The sequence below is a fragment of the Apodemus sylvaticus genome, chromosome 2, assembly GCF_947179515.1.
Source record: "Apodemus sylvaticus chromosome 2, mApoSyl1.1, whole genome shotgun sequence".
NCBI lineage: Eukaryota > Metazoa > Chordata > Mammalia > Rodentia > Muridae > Apodemus > Apodemus sylvaticus.
Window position 1 is genome coordinate 162,812,037 of NC_067473.1, and position 21,071 is coordinate 162,833,107.

General features: G+C 48.7%; 1 protein-coding gene across 1 annotated transcript in view; it reads right to left on the minus strand.

Moving 5' to 3' along the window:
- Ccnd2 (cyclin D2) overlaps nucleotides 1–3,943 on the minus strand; it is a 28,748-nt gene extending 24,805 nt beyond the window's left edge. Inside the window, exons 1-2 of the mRNA XM_052174932.1 lie at nucleotides 3,474–3,943; nucleotides 1,522–1,737 (exon numbers count right to left, since the gene is read on the minus strand). Of these exons, the coding sequence (XP_052030892.1) occupies nucleotides 1,522–1,737; nucleotides 3,474–3,665 (408 nt within the window). The 5' untranslated portion in view covers nucleotides 3,666–3,943. The remainder of the gene's footprint in view (nucleotides 1–1,521; nucleotides 1,738–3,473) is intronic.
- Nucleotides 3,944–21,071: the final 17,128 nt, after the last annotated feature.

Sequence of the window (21,071 nt, forward strand, 5' to 3'; positions counted from 1 at the left end):
TAGCTTGAATTATGCAAAGGTCCCAATTTTTGTTTGTTTTGGTTTTGTGTGTGTGTGTGTGTGCATTCAAAAGGAAACTATCCAAGTCAATCAATAGGCTTCAAAAGTGCAGGGTGCTGCTACTGCTTGGCAGTGTGACCTGACTCTTCCGTTCACCTGGTTCCATCTGCTAAGCTTGGGGACAGGCTATAAAGCACTTGCCCGCCGAAATAGGAAGGTTCTTCTAGTGTGCACGACTTCTGGATGGGAGGTGGAAGGCTGGCACACTTTATTTGGAGACTTGAGTTAGCTTCGCTGGTCCTGGAAAAATTAGGGTGTCTTGAAAAATACTTCAAGCCGTCCGGCACACCAGCCACATGGAAGATTCCTTTTCACGTTTTTTGAGAAAAAAAACTGGCCTCTAATTCTAATTTTTTTTATTTTCCACAAGCTTTCAAGTCTGCCCTGGCTTTTTGCAGAAAGTTAGGATAAAAACTTCCTTAACTACGCAAAAATCAGAAATGGCTTGAGTCCCAAGCCCTTCCTTCTCCCAGGGCACTGTGAGCACAAACTCGTCCTCAGGCACCATTATTGAAAGAAGCAGATCTTCCAGAAGAAAGCACCTTTAGGGGCCTCTCAGACTAAACCAGAAGCAGCTGAAATCTGGCAGTGGTTCAAAGGTGAAGTCATTCAGGCCCCTCTCTTTGCATTCTCCGCAATTCCTCCCCCAGTCTTGCACATGTCTGCCACTAGGTGGCAGCACAGGCCCAGAAAGGACGGCTTCTCACAAAGGGCTCAGTTCAAGAAGCCTGTCTTTGCCCAGGAGATTATGCAGGCCCAGGCCATACCAGCAAAGGGGAAGGAATCAATAGAGGGGGTGGTCTTCTCCCACCAGTGTAAGAGAGAAGGTGTGCAAATCACCGAGGGTGGGCCCCAGAAACTGCAAAAGAGAGCTGCAGAACCTTCAGTGTGTGGCGACAGCACGAGGAAAAAAAAGGTAGATGGTGGTGGGGAAGGGGGAGACCAAGACAGGACCCCCTGGGGATTGTATCCAGTCACTGTGCCTTTTGGAGCTAAAATCTCATGCTTCAGAGGCCACCAACAGGAAGCCAGATGTTGATTTTGCAAAAAAGTTGATATGTTCATACTTAGTGCTTTGTTGATACTTAGTGAGCAGCTACTATGTTCATACATGAGACTTTATTGGTCTTTAAGACATTACCTGTTACACCTCCAGGGTCTTGGGAGAACAATAAAACCAGCATGTGAGAAATCAAACTGTGTTCTCAGGGCTCATTGGAAATCTGGACCTTAATTAAAAATCATCAACTAAAATATTCTATCTAGTTCTCCCTCCCGCGCCCCTCCCCACAACACTCACAACAGAATTTCACCCTCACACATTTCCACGAGGTAGGTACTGAGAGCTTTGCTCGCTCCCTGACTAGTTCTCTTCTACTAAAGGAGACAGTCTTGGTTAGCCGGGAGGTCTTAGTGTGATGGGGGAGGGGGCACGGTCAGGAGCGGGGAGGGCATCATTACCAGCAGTTCCTGGGGCTTCACGGAGTTGTCGGTGTAGACACACAGCTTCTCCGCGGTCAGCGGGATGGTTTCTTTCAGCTTGGAAGCTAGGAACATGCACACGGCGCCCAGGAGCTGTAGATGGGTCTTCGGAGTTGGGACTCCAGCCAAGAAACGGTCCAGGTAGTTCATGGCCAGAGGAAAGACCTCTTCTTCACACTTCTGTTCCTCACAGACCTACCATCAGAGTGGGGTAGGGTCGGAGGGGACAGGGAAAAAATAGTATCAGGAACAGAGGGAAAGGAAAAGAAAAAAGCATAATCTGTGGCCACAAGAAGAATTTGTGTGTGTGTGTGTGTGTGCGCGGGGGGAGGGGAGCAGGGTAGAAAGGATTGTAAAACTAGAGGTGAGAACACTGGGGTAAATCCGAAGAGCCCTTGGGGTTCGGGTATTCCCGCAAAGCTGAGAAAGGTGATGAACTAAAACCTCCACAAACCCCAAGGCAAAGCCCAGAGCCGCCGCCGCCGCCGCCTGCCGCTCCCTCTGGCTTCCTAACTCACACTAACTCACTCTCTTTTTTGGATTTCGTCATCTTTTCAAAAAATCAATAAAAATATTCTGGAAGCTCCGTGAGTCTACTTCTTGGTCTCATTCGGATCCCCAGATCCTATTCTATCATTCCCGACAATTGAAAAAAATGCCCAGGGTGGTCTCGGCGGCCCAGGGGCCGCTGTTTGGTGGGTGGGTGGAGAAGGGAAGGGGGGGGAGGAGGAGGAAGCGCGCCGCAGCCGCCGCAGTTGGAGTCGGAGCAGGGGGGACAGCTTCGAAAAAATTATTAAAAATCGAGGAAAAATCCTAGAAACGCTCTGTGGGCCTGAAAACCCCAGAGAGGCTCCAGGCTCCCTGGAATAGAGGTTTCGGGTGTCCGTAAGGTCGCTATCTCCACCCCAGGGGCTCTGGATCGCAGTGGGGAAACTTGCGGAGTGTTCGGCGGAGGCCCACAAGGGCAGTAGCTGGGAAGGCTGTGCCCCGCTGGGGGTTGGGTGAGACGAAACCAGGGAACCCCCTCAAGGAGGCATGCGGGGCTCTGACCTCTCTCTCATTTGGGGGTGCCCCCTAGCTCGCTCTACACACACCTCCTCCCCCGCTTCCTACCCCACCCAAATCTGCGCGCTGAAGAAGCAGGCAAACTGTAAGTAACCTTGGTGAACTGAGGGGTGGGGAAGGCACGATCAGAAAGAGGGTGCGCCTAGGATCATGGGGTGCTTGGCGGGGAGGGGGGGGGGAGGTCGGCGAATGTTGCCAGTCCTTGTAAATGGAGTTTGCAAAGCAACATGGCGAAAGCACGGCAGGTCCAGAGCTGTGCATACGTGGGCACCCTGCTCTCTCGGCAAAGATTGAAAGGCTAAAAAGCAGTGGTTCTTTCAGATTGCCCTAAACGCACGTTTTTTTTTTTTCCAGTGTGACTTCCGGGGCTCTCCTGAATTCCCTGTTTCTCCCCCACCCCCACCTCCCGCCAAAGTGCCAACGCGGAGTCCTAAGGCTCAGACGGTTTGCCCCAACCTTGGGAGTAGGGGGTCTTTATACGTTGGTCCGGACTGCTAGGTCTCAACACCCCCTGGAACCTCACTGAAGGCAGTCGGAGGTTGCTTCCACACCACAGGTCAGAACTGGGGATGGGACGACGAGGAAGCCACATGCAGGCACACGCGCGCTGGATGCCACCCCCCCCCCACCCCGCTGGCATGATGTGTGTGTGTGGGGGACATCCTCGCCTCACCCACGTTTTCCTCCACTAGTTGATCTAGCAAGGGACAGAGGTAACCCCAAGGGTGCGGGGCTACCTCGCGCAAGGCTCTAGGAGGCCAGCGCAGGGGTGGTCCTCTCGCAGTTTTGGGGGGTCTCTGCGTGCTGGAGGTAGAGATGGAGTGTCTCGGCTTGCCTCTCCCTGACAGCGTCGCCCGCACACCTACCTCTAGCATCCAGGTGGCCACCATCCTGCGCATGTACGGCTGGATGTCCTTCTGCACGCACTTGAAATAGGAACACTGAGGGAGGTAGCGCTCCTCGATGGTCAACAGGTTCTGCAGGACGCGGTCTTCCAGCAGGTTGCGGTCCGGCACGGCCCTGCGGACCGGGTCCACCTCGCAGCATAGCAGCTCCATAGCCAGCCGGCCACCACTCGGTCCCGACTGTAAAATTTTTTTTATATTATTATTATTATATTTTGGAGGCAGAGGGGTGCTTCCCTTACCTCCTTCCTTTGGCTGAATAGGAGATTTGGGAGGGGAAAGAAATGGCAAAGAAAGGAGAAGAGAGGAAGAGAGGGAGACGAGTGGAAGGTGGGCGAGCGGAGCCTCAAGGGCCGCCTGACTCGCACCGGTCCTTCCCTCCGAACTGCCTCGCTCCCCTCTGCTCGCTCGGCTCTCCTCTCTCTGAGGCAGTGACGCAAGCTGGAAGGGCAGTTAGATCTCCTCCCCCTCTCAGGTTCCTCCTCCCCTTTTCCTCCCCTCCCCTGGCGTCCCTCCCCTCCTTTCAATCTTTCCCTCCCTCTTTCCCTTTTCTCGCCCCCCCCCCTTCCCTCTTGTTATTACGGAGTACAGCAGCTGGCCTGACCAAACTTCAAACACGATCCCCCGCTCCCCACCCCCAGCCCCTCTCCCTAGTTCTCCGCGGCCCTTTCCCTCTATCCAGGCCCGCATGCTAGGGGCCCCGGATAGGGGAACCCACAAAACCCATGGATTCCTATTGATTATCCTTTCTGACATTCTGTAGGCATGCCATGGGGGCATAAGGGGGTGTGTGTGCCGCTAACTTCGGAGGCTTGCAATACGACCGGGAAAACAGCCCACTATTCAAGATTCAGGTAGATTGATTTAACATGTGGATGAGCCCAGATAACTCAGAAGTAGACCCCTGAATGAGGAATGAGGAAAGGCTGATATGAGAACATTGCAACCTCGAAAACCCAGGGATAAAGGTTATGCCGCTGAAGCGTAGATTCCTGATAATGTTCAAGTTGTTTTCCGGCCCCGAGCCACGTGCGTGGAGAGGAAGAGGAGGGAGGGGTGGATGCTGGAGAAAGCGGTGCTTCTCACGCCTGGTAGAATATGACCCTCCTGCGGAAACCTTCCTGTTCCTGGGGGCGCCACTGGGCAACGCGGCCAGCGGCTCAGGGTCGCCGCAGGGCGGGGGGGTGGGGGGGCAGGGCTAGCCACGGTTCCTCCGCGGCCCTCAGCCGCGCAGGAAAAACCCGCTTCCTCGCCCCTGCATCTGCTGACGAGCCGCCCTAGGTGTCTGCGCGGAGCGTGGCCACACTGATACAGCTTTCTAGGAAATGGCTCGGGAGGGGCCAGGGAGGGGGAGAGGGAGGGTTTAGGTTTGGCTCTCCCTGCGCCCGCAAGGCCACCCTTCCTCCCCCCCCCCAGGCTTCTGAGCCCTGCACCCCTCAATCCCCGACCCCGCAGGGGCTCGCGCCTCATCCTTCCGCCAGGATTTTGGGGTCGGCTCTGACATGTGCTCTAAAGCATCCTGTGGCCAAGGATGTTTGTAGAGGGGGACACGTTGGCGTTTCTTCACCTCCTTCCTGCCCCCACCCTGCCTTTAACTATATTCCACTTGGGAGGAAGGGGCGAGGACCCAGAGGCCCCCCGCATGGTGGCCACGCTGGCACGTACAGATAGCAGGGCGTGGGTTGTACCTTTCTGGGCACGCGGAGGGCCACTGAGTCCCTCCTTCCTTTAGAATGGGGGCCGATCAGAGACGCCTAAGGCTGGGGGTGGGACCGTGGCACGTTGTGGAAGCAACACCCGTGGGCTCTCGGAAAGGCCGGGGAGGGGAGGCAATAAAGCCGAGGTGCAAGCGATTAACTCCGGCCCTGGGCCAGCCCCTTTAAACGAGGGTGGGGCGGAAGGGGTGGGCGGGGGGAGGGGATATCACTTTAAAAGGGTGAGTAAGAGTTTGGGGAGCCGTCTCCCCTCCCTCTATTTGCATAGCCAATAGCTCTGGGGCTCCTGCTACTGCGCGCTGATTGTTACCGGGCAGATTACTTTTTTTTTTTTTTTTTTTTTTTTTTTAAAGTAGGACGCCTTCTCCGCTACATCAAAAGGAAGCCCGGGGAGGGCGGAGGGAGAGCGGGGACCCGGGCGGGCTAGGCCCTCACAGGGGCCCGGGCTCCACGGACCCTATCAATGGCAGCGGGAATTAGTATCCGATCTACTGCATGTAAAGAAAGGGGAGGGAAGGGGCGGGCGAGGAAAATGTCTAATTGCAAAGGAAGCCATTAGCTTTCGGGGCTGGGTGGGGGAGAACTCATTGAACAACTCAAGTTGAGAACTTAAGACGGAACAGTCCTGCGCCCAAGGTGACGCTTGTCTAGTGCACTCTGTCCATCACCTGTTGGCTTTAATCGAGATGGGCTTCCCGAATAGAGGTTTTGGTGTCATCCTACACAGATAGGTGAATTTATGCCTTAAGACCTCATAAAGCGATGACTCAAAACTTCCCCAGGGCCACCTCGGAGGAGCAGATCTGACACCGCTCCTGCACAGGGGCTCAAAGCACGGGGTGTCAGAAGTGTGCTGAGGTATTATTTATCTACCCCCCCAATAGAGAAGCTTGGGGGGGCATCCATTTTTTTTCCACACTACTAGAAGGTTAGCCATGCAGTCTCCTTCGCATCTCCAGTAAAGACGGCATCCGGAGCTGGGGGGTGGGGTGGAGAAGAGGCGGGTGGTCGTCGTCGGGGCTAGCCCACCCGGAGGACAAAGTCTGGGTGGCAGGTCCTCCCGGAGCCAGCGGAGGGCCCCTCGCCGCCTCTTCCATCCCCCACTCTTGGCTTTGCAGTGAAATTCCAGCGGGGAGGGGATCCTGGGGGGTGGGAGAGGTGGCCTGCGGCTGGGAGGGCTGCGGAGGAGGGGAGGAGGGGGTCGCAGGACGGAGGCCCCTATGTCTGGAGACGGGAAAGCTAGAGCTCTGGGCTTCAGCTCCCCCATTCTCCTCCCCCTCCTACTAGGGAGGGTTCCCGAAGGTGAACCTCGCTGCGAATCCGTCCCCAGCACGTGGGGTGCGGCGTGAGAGGGTGCGGAGGTTGGCAGCACGTCCCTTGAGAGGTTGGGACTGGAAATTGTGTTTTCTCTGTCGGTTGCCACTCTGACCACGTGTTTTTAAAAAATCATTTTTTCTTTTCTTCCCTTCTTCTTCTTCTTCTTCTTCTTCTTCTTCTTCTTCTTCTTCTTCTTCTTCTTCTTCTTCTTCTTCTTCTTCTTCTTCTTCTTCTTCTTCTTCTTCCTCTTCTTCTTCCTCTTCTTCTTCCTCTTCTTCTTCCTCTTCTTCCTCTTCTTTTCTTGTCCGTCTCCTTCTCCTCCTTCTCTTCAATAAAAAGTATTCCAGCTAGTACATGGGAGAGAGTATACCGCTTTAGGGACAAGTATACTTATTTCCTTGCGTGTGGATTCGGGTGTGCAGAAGCGCGAGTGTGCTTTGCTGCGGTGGTGGGGGGACGGAGGTTAATAAGAGCTCTCCTCCCCCACACCACCCTTTTTTTTTAACCCTTGAAGGTGTAAAGAACCTCTGCTGGGTAGGGACCCAGTTAGAGTGATAAACTTGAGCCAAATACAAGTTTTACTGGACTTCTATCCCTCCAGGACGTGCCCCCTCCCGTCTCCCTCCCTCTTGCGTCTAGCAGTTTCGGTTGGAAAGTGTACAAAGTCTGTAGGTGTTAAGGTGCAGCCGGGTGTTGGTGTTTATAGGCATATTTCTGCAGGAACCTGCCACCTAGGCACACATTCGAACGAGCTCACCTGGCGGATAGCAGCCAGCCAGGTGACCCTGAGGACTCTCCAACTCGGGGAGCCGCTGGTTCGAATCCCGTCACCACGGAGCAGGGACATCTAGGTCCAGGATTGGGGGTTCTCGCCTCCTCCCTGGCTCCCCGGAAGAATAGATCACTGTTCGTGTTACTTCACGGACAAATGGGTGGTCAGGCAATCAAACCCCCAAAACCTGGTGCTTACTTAATGGAGCGCTACGTGAGAAAACGCTCAGAACGAGGAGTGAGAGAAGACATAAAAACCCAGTTTAAACTGTGAGAAAGGGGAGGGGGTGGGGAAGAGTTGGAAAATGAAGAGCCCGGGCTGGAGGCTGGAGGCTCCCACACCGGGACCAAGCTGTCTAAAGTGAAAAAGCGTACTCAGGACCCTCCCCGACAGTCATCCGGCTGTGCAACGCAGTGACCCTCGGGTGGGTGTCGGTGCGGACCCAGGTGGGGCCCTCGTGGCAGAGGATAAGCTGGGAATGGATTCAGAAGCCAGGGCCTGCAGGCGGCTCTGCAGGCGGCTCACCCACCTCGCACCTCTCCCTTGGATTTAAAAAAAAAAAAAGTTAAAAACCCAAATTTCCCCGTCTTCCTGTCTGATTCAGCGTCAGGACACGCCTCACCCGGCCGAAAATAGCCCTGGAGACGCATTTGCTCTTTAAAAGTGAATTTGCCAGTAAAATCTAGAGTAGAGTGGGGGGGGTCATCGGGGGTCCTGGTCCCTCCTCGGGGCGCCCTAGGGAAGGGACTGTTAGCCGATAGAGCCACGCCTCTGCTTGGGGAGCCAACACGCTGCGTTTTCGCGGAATTTTGACGTCACCCACATGTGGGGGGAAGGGGCTGGGAGAGCGAGAGGAAGCGGCGGGGGAGGGGGCGGTGCAGCCGGTCGCGCTGTGGCCGCCCAACCGCTGGCTGGGTCCCGGGTCTCTAAACACCCGGTGCCACGGTCGGAGTTGCGCCCCGGCGGCAAAGCTCCGCTCCCTGATCCCAGGCATCCTTCACCCAATACTCCCCATCCCTACACCCTTACTTATATATATATTTTTTTTATTTTTTACTTTGAAATCGAGATCCGCCCTTTGCTCCAGAAAAGGCTGGTTTCTATGGTTTGCGGTCCAGTTCTTCTGGTCCCTGAGATCCGACCCAGTATCGCGATTGCTGGTAGCGAGGGCCGCTCGGGAATTCCTAAGCCTGTCTCCACCCGGAAAGACGAATTTGTACCTTTTTGCTCCTCGAAAACCAAGTTCTGTGTTTATTCTCACACGCGGGTTTTTTTCACGCGCGACCGATTCGTCCCTGGCTCACCCCACAGTCTAAACATCCGCTGAATTCGTTACTTATGATGGTGACACACGGAAGCTCCTGGAGATGTATGGGAACATTCACCCACGGATTTTGCTGTACCCACAGCTAACCTGTCTATAAACACTCCTGTGAGAAACCCAGAGAGACGAGTGAAAGTGTAGGGCCACTCCCCGCCCACTCACTGGATACCCACGTGGCATCCGTACGTGTGGAGAACCTTCTAGAGAGACTGCAGGGGTTGAACGCAGCAGGGTGAGCCCACGCACATCTATTTCCCCTGAAACTGGGCAAAAAATCTTTTCAATCTTTCAGTTTAGAGGCGTGGGGGCTTAAATGTGTCATTATCTTTTGAGCCCACGGTAATTAGGATGAGTAGGTGCTCACATTCAGGGAGGTACAGTGGGGTCCTGGGGAGAAAAACACCACACACCACAGGGCTCTGACTAGTTTTCAACTTCAGTGAGGTAAAGGGGCTTGTGGGAGGAGCCAGGGGCTTCTTTGAAATGGACTTGATGTGGAATTATTTGTTTCAAAAGTAGGGGAATTTTCAGTTTGAATGCAAGGTGAGGCTTTAAAAGGTTTCAATTTTGAAGAGGACAGAGAGGTTATAAGCAACACGTCTTGCTTCTTTGAACACATTCTCTATTTTTTAACTTGTTATTTAGTTCTTTTTCGTTTAAGGATTGCTAGTCTGATCCAAGCAGCTTTGTTTTGTGACTTCTGGGGCAGGGGTGGAATTATAATTAATAAAAATGTCAATAAATTGCTTCTGAGGCTCAGTGTGAGAGACCTTTATTGAAGAATGCCTCATTTCAGGCGACTGTTGTGATGAACATTTTGTGTATGTGAGGAAGAAAAACAGAATAAAGTATTAAACAATTTTTTAAAAATGAAAAGTACTAAAGGAAGTGTTTAAGAACCTAAAGGACAAATATCCTTTAAATTTTGCTTCCACTTCACTTGACACTTTAAATTGTGGACATCCTCTTTCTGTAAAACATTTAACACTACCCCTACCAGATTTTTTTTTAAAGCAAAAGTTAATTTTGTTTTCTAAATACTTTACTTTTGTTCAAATGCAAACATTTTCCCCTCTTAAAAAACACCCACTTTCTTGGTGATTGAACATTTCTGTTTCATTGTACTATTGAGCTATATATCAGCCACAACCAAATTGCAGCCTTATAAAACATTCTCATCAAAATTCTCTTTTCTATCATATTTTCTCAATAATTAAACATAAGGACTGTCAGCATTTGTTAGCACAGTTTTCCTACAATCCCACAGCATACCAGATTCACTCTCCAACCTTTCTGTGATTAATTCAGTTGTATTAGATGGAAAAATTATTTTTTTCCTTGAGCTTTTAGCTACCCTCCCCCTTTTAGAGGCAGGTTGAAATTTACTTTAAAATTATTTTCTTGTTATTGTTTTACCAGAATTTAAAATCAGAAAGGATACATTTTTCATTTTGAATGCTGGGTGTTCTCAAAGTCTTACAGTCTTCAAAATGTACACCTTTGGAGGAGAAGCTGTGCGTTGGAACTGTCCTGGAAGGGCGCAGCTTGTGACAGTCTGCTAAGCTAAGCCCACAGTAGTTCGGACCCCTATGAGGAATGTATGTCCTCTTGGCTCAGCTTTGAGTCAGGGCATCTGCTTTTGCATGACCTTGACACAATCAGTGTCTATGGGCTGTGCAAGCAAGCCTGGAGCAGAGGGGTTTGTGTGAAGGATGAAATCAGAGCAGAAGAAAAAAAAATTCAAATATGTTTCTGCTCTCGAGCGCCTCAAATCACATTCTTCATTGTGATCCTATCAGCTAGAAACCAAAATGGCTCTGTGACATGTAGAGGCAGCTTCTTCAGTCCCAGTGTGTGAACTAGTTGTGACAGTCAGGGTGAGGAGGGGTAGTCGTGAGTCTTCCATGGCTTGAATGTAGGAGCCTTCACTTCCTTCTTTGCTTCAGAATTATCACCATATGGCTAGATTTTTTTTTGTTGTTGTTGGAGGGCATAGCACCAAAAACATTCAGTTCTGACAATTTTTGAAACTGAGTCACCCACTACCTAGATGAAGAGGAGCAAAGAAAGAAAACCCATACAGAATCTTAAATGAATAAGAGAATTTCTTTGACTTATTTCCAGAGTTCTGTTCCTTCATCATGCCCAGCTATGTTTCCATTTGCTTGAGAGCAGCCAGTCAGTAGAATTGGGGGGGAAATGCCAACACCAGAACCCAAGCCCCCTACCCTGGTATCAAAAAAGGTGTTGTGAAGCAAAAGGTTTGGGCTGATTTGTAAGAGGTTTCACATGAAACGTCTTACACTTAGCATCCCACGGCCACCAATTGTTCCAGGATCATGAAACCTTAATCTTTTAAAATAACAAACCACAAAACCCAATGTGTTTTGATGGCAGACACTTCCATCGTGACTGGAGTCTGCAGGCCACTGTATGTGGGGCTCACCCTGACACCATTTAAACTGAGGACCTTTAATTGTGTCAGGTGTAGCCTGTGGTCCTCACTGTTTCATGATAAACTGATGGGCTGCCTTTCCTGCCCCCATTCCCTCCTGAAGATACATTCTTCTGTGGTCTTTCGAGAATAGACTAATGTGTTTAATTTAAAATTTCCCTAGCAGAATTCTGAGTAAGGCTCCAGTGTACATGCTTCAGTATAAGAAACGTTCACATAATTATTCTTTGTAGTATAATTACCAGCGATTTTATATCATCTAGCAAAGGGTCTAAGCGAGCCGGGAAGGGAACACGTGTGACATTTGAGATGAACACCACATTTACCTTGAGAAACAGAGTTAGCCCTCTCCTCCCTATCAGACTGTGTGCTTCACTTGGCGGAAGACAAACGTTGATCTGGATCATAGATGAGATGCAGCCTTGCTTTGGGCCGGACCCTCTGAAGTTTGGGGCAGTCATCGAATATGCCTCCATGATGAGGAGTTTGCTGTAGAAATTTTATATAGCACCTGCCAGAGTTACTGCCCTACAGATCACATATGTGCTGGGCTGATAACATCATAGGTCTATGTGCAAATATCGTAGGGCATGCTGGCGGCCTGAGCTGGACTTGTAAGGTAGAATTCGAGTGGTCTTAATGGCTGAGCTGACTGGGAGGCGATTTCTATTCATATGGCTTTTGCACTTCAGTTTTATTAGATTAAAACTGGATCCTTCTAAAAGATGAACTCAGCTTTAGATATAATGGGCACACAGTGGATAGACAGTCAATAAATGTGTTGGAAGATAGGAAGGAAAAAAATTGACAGATGAGCACCTGGCCCCCAGTAGCACATTCTCTAGTGATTAAGTGTGGGAGAGAATTACTAGACAAACGAGTGGATTTTTTTTAAATAATAAAATCTGGGCGTGAGAGTACAGGTTTCATAACATGGTTTTCTGCCATGCACAAAGCTCAGAGTGAACAAGGGCTCAGAACGAGGAGCGGTGCTGAACCGAGTAACTCACAGAAGGGTGATGCAGTGTCTTCTCTTTAGACTGAGCCCAGGAACTATGACCTGGGTTATGCAGTGTTTTTAAAATTCCACTTAGAAAAAATGTTCTTAATTTGTAATCTATTAGGGGCACAGCAGAGACCAGAATGGGAGATGTCAATTATTGCAAACTAGTCCTTTGAGACTAGTTAAAGATAGACCTGTGCCCTTGGCTCCTCATTCTGTCATTCTGTGAGCATCATGTTTTTGTTTTTGTTTGTTTGTTTGTTTGTTTTTGTGAGTGGCTGTGTATCTCAGAGTATCTGCTTGACCTGATAGCTGACAGGATGGTAATTAGTGTCATTCTCTTTTTGAGGGGTGACTTGAGGTTAAAGTAGTTCATCCTGCCACACACGGACACAGCCAAATCCATAGTAGACGGTCTTTTAAACTTTTTATTTATTTTCACATGCATTGGTGCTTTGCCCACATGTTTGTGTGACGATGTCAGATCCCCCGAGACTGGGGTCACAGACTGTTGGGCGCTACCATGTAGGTGCTTGGAATTGAACCCAGGTCCTGTGGAAGAGCAGTCAGTACTCATAATCACTGAGCCATCTCCCTGTGCCCGAAGAAAGTCTGAGTGGCTTACATGTCACCAGAACACAGTCGTTGCCCTTGGAAGCAGGGAAGGTGAACCAGTGCTAGCTTGGAAGTCAGAGGTCTCCTATTCTGCTTCCCTGTGTGCCCTCAACTACTATTGTGACCTTAGGGTTGGCGTCTGTGATCCCAAGACTGAGTTTGCTCATCCACGAAATCCGCTGAGTGTAGTAAGTGATCTCTACCTTCCTCCTCAGTCCCGCATCTCTTTAGGCGCCACTCTTACTGCCACCGTCAAAATGGGATTCTAATCCATGCAGCGTCGGCAGGCATAGCTTGTGTCTTCTTTTATATAAAGATTTTAAGTGATACCAATTTCCCCTCACTAGTTTGAAGACTCTTACCTCATTTGACATCTGGGATCTTCTCATTCATATTCATCTGCTGTCAGCTGATGGGCAATGGCGGTGGCGCCTGTCTAATCCCCAGCCACTAGAGTAAAGTCAAACCTGAAAGGCATAGTGAGTATGAGGATGCATGGAATATGATGCTATTCTAGGATGTTTAAGGAGATCCCCGCTAATTCAGACACAACCTGTTAGAGCACATACACCCGCTTTGGAGTGGGTTCTGAACTGAATTTCTTCTTCCAAGTGATTAAGTGACAGACTGTTCACAGCCCGAGTGGAGTGAGCCTCCTTAAATGAGGCAAATCTTGAGCTGCCTGGAACTCACACAGAGTCAGATTCTTTGGTTGTAAGAGAATGATGCGAATTCTATCACTTTGCAGTATTAGACAGGATCCTTCTTGATTTCTGGCACGCCTTAATATCTAGCGACATGCAGGGGAAGCTGCTGAGTCGCATTTTTCTCATTCAATATTGATGCTTTGAATATATTGGAAACCCCAATTGCTTGGGTACTCTGCACTGCAGGGAAAGCCAGCAAAATACCCGTCCCTACAATGACAAAATTATTATATTGCTTTTCTGTGTGGCTACTGAAAAAGAGAGATGTGGCAGATAAACTGTTGGGTTTGGTATACTTCCTAAACATTTCTCTGTAAAATGGCCTTGGATTCCTGGAATCATAGGAACAGTGCTGGCCAGGGGTCAGGAGAGCTGTGTCCTTCCCTCATCTGCCTCTGCGGTTAATTGGGTCTCCACTGTAACGAAATACTGGAGGCAGCTGCTTGGTTTGTAAGGAAAGGAAAGGCTCATGGTTTTGGATTGTCAGGGTCTCAGATTAGGCAGCCCCATTGGTTTTGCCTTTGCTAGTGACAGCATGGCCATGGGAGACTGTGTGTGGAAGAACTTGCATTGTCACAGAAGGGGGAGACCATGAGTATGAACCCCCACCACATGGACCCAATCACCTGAGAACTCCCTCCTAGAATAACCTGGAACTATTTATTCTCCCCAACAAAGATCATGGTCATCAGGTAAGCAGGTGAGTGAATAACTCTTTGGGATCTGGGCTGCTCAATATATACTGTTATAAATCACAATGTAAATATCTGATATGCACATGCTCTTAGGTGACCCCTGTGGAAAGTCATTTGATCCCAAAGGAGTCGCAATATATACGAACATAATATAAATATAACACAATAATATAAGCAAAAACAGGTTTGCATAAGATCTGTCTTAGCTTCTGTCCAAATCGGAGATTCTGCAAAGGGTGTTGCCTCTTCTCATGAAAGCCACAGTGCTTCTCTTCACAGAAAAATGTAATCATATCTTAGGAAAACATTCATGGGGCTGGTGTGGCATGGGACGGAAAGTGAGATGCGTCGGCTTCAAGCAACCGGAACCCTGTCTTGTGGGAGAGTAGTTGGATTTATGTTGTATAAGTTCCAGAGAAGAGAATAAAGCTGGGGTGGGGGACAAGCTTTTGCCACATACAAAGAATGTTCCCCGTCTAATTTGTTGCTCTGTGTTTCTGTGCAAACGCACTACAGTTGCTAGGTCTTCCAGGATGATTTCCCTTCTATCAGTGTAAAGTGTTCTTTCCTGTAGGAAAGTCTGTTTCGTCTGGAACGAGTAGACCCACTCCAGCTCTTCCCTACCTGTATGTGCATGGTTTTCCATCTAACCTTTTAACCTTTTTTCTCTATGATACTGGGAATTGAGCCCATGGCCTCATGAATACATTCTAGCCCTGCTGACCTACATGCCCAGGCTCCAACTTTTCCCTTTAAACATACTTTCTTGGCATCTAAAATATGTCCCTGACAGGCAGCACATCCTGTCTGGTGCATGTTCTCTTTACCTGTCTGCTTTCTTTAACTAGAAACTTTAGTCCATTTACAGTTAATGTAATTATTACTAAGGCAGGATTCATGTTTGACCTTTATCCTAGAAAGACTGAGGGCTTTTTTCTTTTCCATCTGTCTGTCCATGCATCCATCCATGCATCCATGCATCCATGCATCCATCCATCTATCTATCGTGTGTGTGCACACATGTACACATGTGAACATGCATGTCTGCATGCACTTGCCATGGCACCTGAGTAGAGATCCAAGGGCAGCTTGTGGAGTCAGCAGCTGTCTCCTTAGCCATGGACCCAGGCCATCAGACTTGGCAGCAGCCACCTTCACCTGTGCATACCTCACAGGTCCTTCTTGACAGTTTTTATCCACAAGTGCTGCCCTTTGCCATGAAAACGTGGCAGAATAAGACATACGCATAGTTAGGAGTTTCCGTTTACCAGGTACTCGTGGGCACGGGTCCCTTATCCTTTCTTCTCTCTTTGGACATCAGCACCTTGCCTATAGGCTGCCCTGTTAAAGATTCTTCTCTTCACCGGTGTCTATCTTCCTGTATGTCCTTTCTAATGAGCAGCTCGTGAAAAGGTGGAACCCGGGACCGTGCTCAGACCCACAGACCATGAGGATAATGGTAGAAAAACGTGAGTCGCCATCATTGCATCCCTGACCCTGTGTTCCTGGAGAGACTCAGGTTCCAGGACCATAGAACACACCACTGTAAACAGAAATGATTCTGCCATTTTGTCCGGGCTGGTTTCACGAATGAAACCTAAGATTGCACTCATGTGTTCATTATAAATGGGTTGAACTCAATTATGCATCTTCTTACGCCATCTGTGTTCTGTGGCTCCTGGGAACAGAAGTAGGGACTTATTCAGAGTCACATTTCTGATGGATGCTTTGAGGAGAGACACAGTGGCGGGGGAATCAGCCTGCAGAGCACATGATATTTCCAGAACAAACAAGGCAGGTATTAGGGGAGATGCTTTTAAAAAAAATAGGTTCCTGGAACTGGAGAAGAGGGTGGCGGACGGTGGAGAGAGGTGGGATCACTGTTGCTGTGGCCAAGTGTATGGGAGCACGGCTGCTGCCCCACATAGCGGCTCGTCTTTGAGGAGGAACTGCTTGCTCTTTGGGCTGCTGGGAGCTACCACCTGGGCCGCCTTGCCCTGGTGCTGCCTTCTCAGCCAGTGCTGCCACTCAACCCAGAGCAGAGCTGCTGCCATCACGGCTCGCCCTGCTGCGGGGAGTGTGGGCAAGCACGAGATATCCGAGATGAAGAATGGTTCATCTTCTGGAATAAAACCATGTTGGTGTCCGGGGTCCATGCTGATGGTTTTGATCCGTGTCGCCACCAAAGGCCGTGTTGATGTTTGTGATGGGAGCAACCACCAGTACCATGAGGGAGTTCATGATCCGGTGCTGCTGCTCGCTACTGCAGGAGGGAAGCTCCTTCTGCAGTACTACCACTAAGCAAGAATGAGAGGCAGTGAAGGCTTTAGTGTTAGTCTTTCTCCCACCTCCAAAAGGAAAAAAAAGTCTAGGCAGGAAGCTACTGAAGAGAGATCTGAAAAATTGTGATAGCCGGGCGGTGGTGGCACACGCCTTTAATTCCAGCACTTGGGAGGCAGAGGCAGGCAGATTTCTGAGTTCAAGGCCAGCCTGGTCTACAGAGTGAGTTCCAGGACAGCCAGGACTAGCCAGATAAACCCTGTCTCAAAACAAACAAACAAACACAAATTGTGATAAAGATGCCTAATTTGTAGGCACAAAGCTGAAGGCTTTGGAGGATGGTGAAGAACTTAGTTATCTTTAAGGCTCTGGCTACAAATTGGATTTGGTGGATTTTAGGGGGGGGGGGCGGCCACAAGGGCCAGAGGATGGACCTGGGAGGAAGGGAGGTAAGCACGGTCAGGGTGCATCATATAAAATTCCCAGATAATTAGTAAAAGTATTGTGTTGGGAAACACACACACACATACACACACACACAAAGTTTCCTTAAAAGCTAAAAGACAGACACATACTTTTGTTGGGCAGTGGTGCCACACACCTTTAATCCCAGGTCTCAGGAGGCAGAGGCAGGCAACTCTCTTGAGTTTGAGGCCCAATCTGATCTACAGAGTAAGTTTTGGAACAGCCAGGGCTACACAGAGAAACTTTGCCTGTCTCAAAACAAAAAACAAACAACAACAACAACAAAAACCCCAAAAGTCATACTTCTGCACCTTTAAGGAGCTTCTGATGCGAAAAATCATCTCAACATTCAGAGCTGTCTACAGTAACCAGGAAAAGGAGCTACAGTGACTTACTTGGAAGAAATGAATTGATGAGGCATTGGTTTGTGGAGGGCCTCAGTTTCCCCATCTGCAAAATAGGATAATAGCTTCCTGGAAGAGTCATAAGGAATAAAGGCAGACAGGATGTTCCCATGGTGTGTTACAGAGAATAGAAGAAGTGTGGTGGGATTTGTTGTACTGTTTAAGATCTATTGGGCTTTCTCCTTTCAGACCTGGGGGTCTACAATTCATGGAGTGTCTCTCTGCTCCGTGAAGATCTCAGCTCTGGACTGCCTCTGCCCTCTGTTCACCATCACTGTGGCCAGTGACTCACTGTCCACTGTCCACACGGTTCCATCACAGCCCGGTCGCTAGAGTCTTCAGTACATCTCTACCCTGACAGGTACCCAGGATGCCCTCATTTCAGCAGATGGGGTGGGAAAACCCGCCCACACCATTCTGGAAGTACAGAAAACCTTAGACATCCCTTTCAGTGTTGTCCAATGCAAGGAGAGTGGTTCGTGGAGGAGTGCTATGTATCTTAATGACTTGGTATTTATTTTAATGTTTTTTTTTTTTAACGATTTGTTTCATGGTACCACCCTGCTTGACAACTGTTGCTATGGTGTTGACGTTTTTGAAAGAGGGGTCCGTTTTTTCAGGACGTAAGGCAAAAGATGCACTGTTTTAGAATAGCATTGGTTGTGTATACAAAACTCAAACAAGAAGCACTAAGTTCTTAGGAAGCAGCACCAGCAGTGTCTGCCCATTGCCCTCACCTGCCATTCCTCCGCACAGTGGCAGAGCCGGCAGAGCAGCCCACCTACTCCTGCAAACCGGAAGTCCAGGCTTCTCCCGGGCTGTCTTTATTTAAACAGTGTTGCCTTCATTTCCTATCTCTCATTGCTTCCGGCTTCTGTTCTGGTCTCCTGGTGACTCACCCTCTCTGACTGACCTTGGCTACTTTTCACTGCTCACTTCTGCTTTCGTGGTGTTTCCCCCTCAGCCTGCCCTGGCTTTCGCCTCTCTGCGTGCATCTGTCTTTGTCCTGTGCCCTCTCCAACCCCACCCCCCTTTTTTTTTAAAAAATCTGGCGGCTCTCCGGAAGTGCTCCCTTCTAGAAGCTGTGGACTCATTCAGTCCCTGCTCTGCAAGTGTTTGTCCAAAATAGTCATTGGCCACTCCCTCGGTGTCAGGATGATGTGAAGGGTGTTGTTGTTAAAAAGCAAAGCCAGGAGATGAACAGTTGTAGGGTTTTTTTTTTTGTTGTTGTTGTTGTTGTTCTTTTTGTTTGTTTGTTTTTACATTTATCGTGTGCATGCATTGGGGTGGAGGGTGGGGTGCATACCAAAGTATTTGTATGACCATCAGAAGAAACTTAGAGTTCATTCTCACCTTCCTTCACTTGGGTCCTGGGGATCGAACTCAGGTCATCAGATTTGACAGCAGGTACTTTTACGGTTTACACTCTCAGCCATCTTACTGGCCCCATGTAGTTTTGAGTCCCGATTCGGCACCTACAGTGAGGTTAAAGGCTTGGTCCCGGCAGCGGTGCACATGGGATAAGGTGAGATGTGGGCAAAGGTCCTGAAAGAGATTCCTTGAAGGCTATATTGGGCTCCCAGGTATTCAGCCCCTCCTCCTCCTTGGCCACCTCCTCCTTGGCCACCAAGGCACATGCTGCCTCACCACAGACCCCAAAGCAGTGGGAACAAATGATCACAGGCAGAGAGCCCAGAAATGGGGAGCCAAGATAAACCTTCCTCCCTGGAACTGAACAGCTGGCATGTTTGCTCCGGTGCCAGGAAGCTGACCCGTGTGTGTGTGTGTGTGTGTGTGTGTGTGTGTATCCACGCGCTGGCCATGCAGAGTTTATGTGCACATGAGGTTAGCTTGCATGCATGTGTACCACATATGGGCCTGCTTCCCTGGAAGGTTAGAAGAGAGGGCTTCAGAACCCTAGGAACCTGAGTTTCAGATGGTCTTGAGCCGCCATGTAGGTGCTGGGAACTGAATCTGGGTCCTCTGCAAGGGCACTTAACCACTGAGTATTTCCTGATGTTATTCCAAGGACACGGAAAACCACATGCATGGCTATGTATATGCCAGGGGGACAATCTTTCAGCTAAGGACAGAAAGTGACAATGAAGCCAAGACCTTAAACAACGTACAGATTGCTGATGGCACACTGCAACAGACACAAAGTCCCTCCAATAAAGGCTGGGAGACTTAGGGTCTCAGACTATTTAAAGAACGACCTGTCTGAGTATTATCCGAACCCAAAAACAACACAGACCCTTCGGGAGGAGGTTGTAGATGACCCAAGAACACAGACTTTACACAATCCATAGAGGAAAGTCACTTAAGGAAACACACAGCCCCAACAGAGCTCCAGCAAGGGTAGGGGCAGGTGAGAGGTCCAGCGTCAGTGTAGAAGGTGGGGAGAGATGGAGGGAAACACTGGATACCAATCTCTGCTCTCTACACACATGCACACACATACAGGGGCACACAATTGTGTGTGTGTGCATAAAGTCACACATCACACACAAACACATGCACAAAGAGAAAGTAAAGGAGAAAATTAAGATATTTTCAGATTAACAAAAGACAGATTTTATTGCTAGAGGATCATGTTATATAAAATATTGACCGGAAGCTGGAAGTGTGGATTAGTGAGAGTATACACCGCTGGCACACAAAGAGCTGCCGTGTTAAATATCTAGCACAGGAAGGGAGAGAATGTGGTGAATATTGAGACCTCTTGCAGCCTTAAAGAAAGGACACCAGGCAGTAACTCAAATCCACACAAGTCAAGGCACCCAAATAGAATTATGTAGGAAAATTAAAATATATGTGTAGATTTTTTCTTTTACATAAACATTTTCTTCTGATTTAATTAGTACTTATGAAATGTCATTGATGACATCATGAATAAAGATGTAATCTGTATAATGACAGCACAGAGAAGAGGGAGAGTTGTACCGGTGTTAAGTTTTTGAATGCTGATGTTAAGTTGTAATTACTCATGCTGTGTTGTTTTAGGATCTTAATTGTAAAGCAAATAATATTCAGTAAGAAAGGAACTAGCAAAACCATATATCTACAAAATTAAACAGTAAAACACTTCAAAGACCATATAATATCTGTTAAACATAAAATAAAACCCTGATGGAAGAAAAGAAAAAAAAAAACCTCTCAATCTTTCTAGGACAAAGGTCAAACAGGAAAACAGGAATACTGCCTTAGTAATAATTACATTAACTGTAAATGAACTAAAGTTTCTAGTTAAAGAAAACAGACAGGTAAAGAGAACATGCACCAGACAGGATGTGCTGAGTGTTAGGGAAATATTTTAGATGCCAAGAAAGTATGTTTAAAGGGAAAAGTTGGAGCCTGGGAATGTAGGTCAGCAGTGCTAGAATGTATTTATGAGACCGCGGGCTCATATCATAGAAAAAAAAAAGGTTAAAAGATGGAAAACCATGCACATACACGTAGGGAAGAGCTGGAGTGGGTCTACTCATTCCAGACAAAACAGACTGACCTACAGGAAAGAGCACTTCACACTGATAGAAGGGAAATCATCCTGGAAGACCTAGCAACTGTAGTGCGTTTGCACAGAAACACAGAGCAACAAATTAGACGGGGAACATTCTTTGTATGTGGCAAAAGCTTGTCCCCCACCCCAGCTTTATTCTCTTCTCTGGAACTTACACAACATAAATCCAACTACTCTCCCACAAGACAGGGTTCCGGTTGCTTGAAGCCGACACATCTCACTTTCTGTCCCATGCCACACCAGCCCCATGAATGTTTTCCTAAGATATGATTACATTTTTCTGTGAA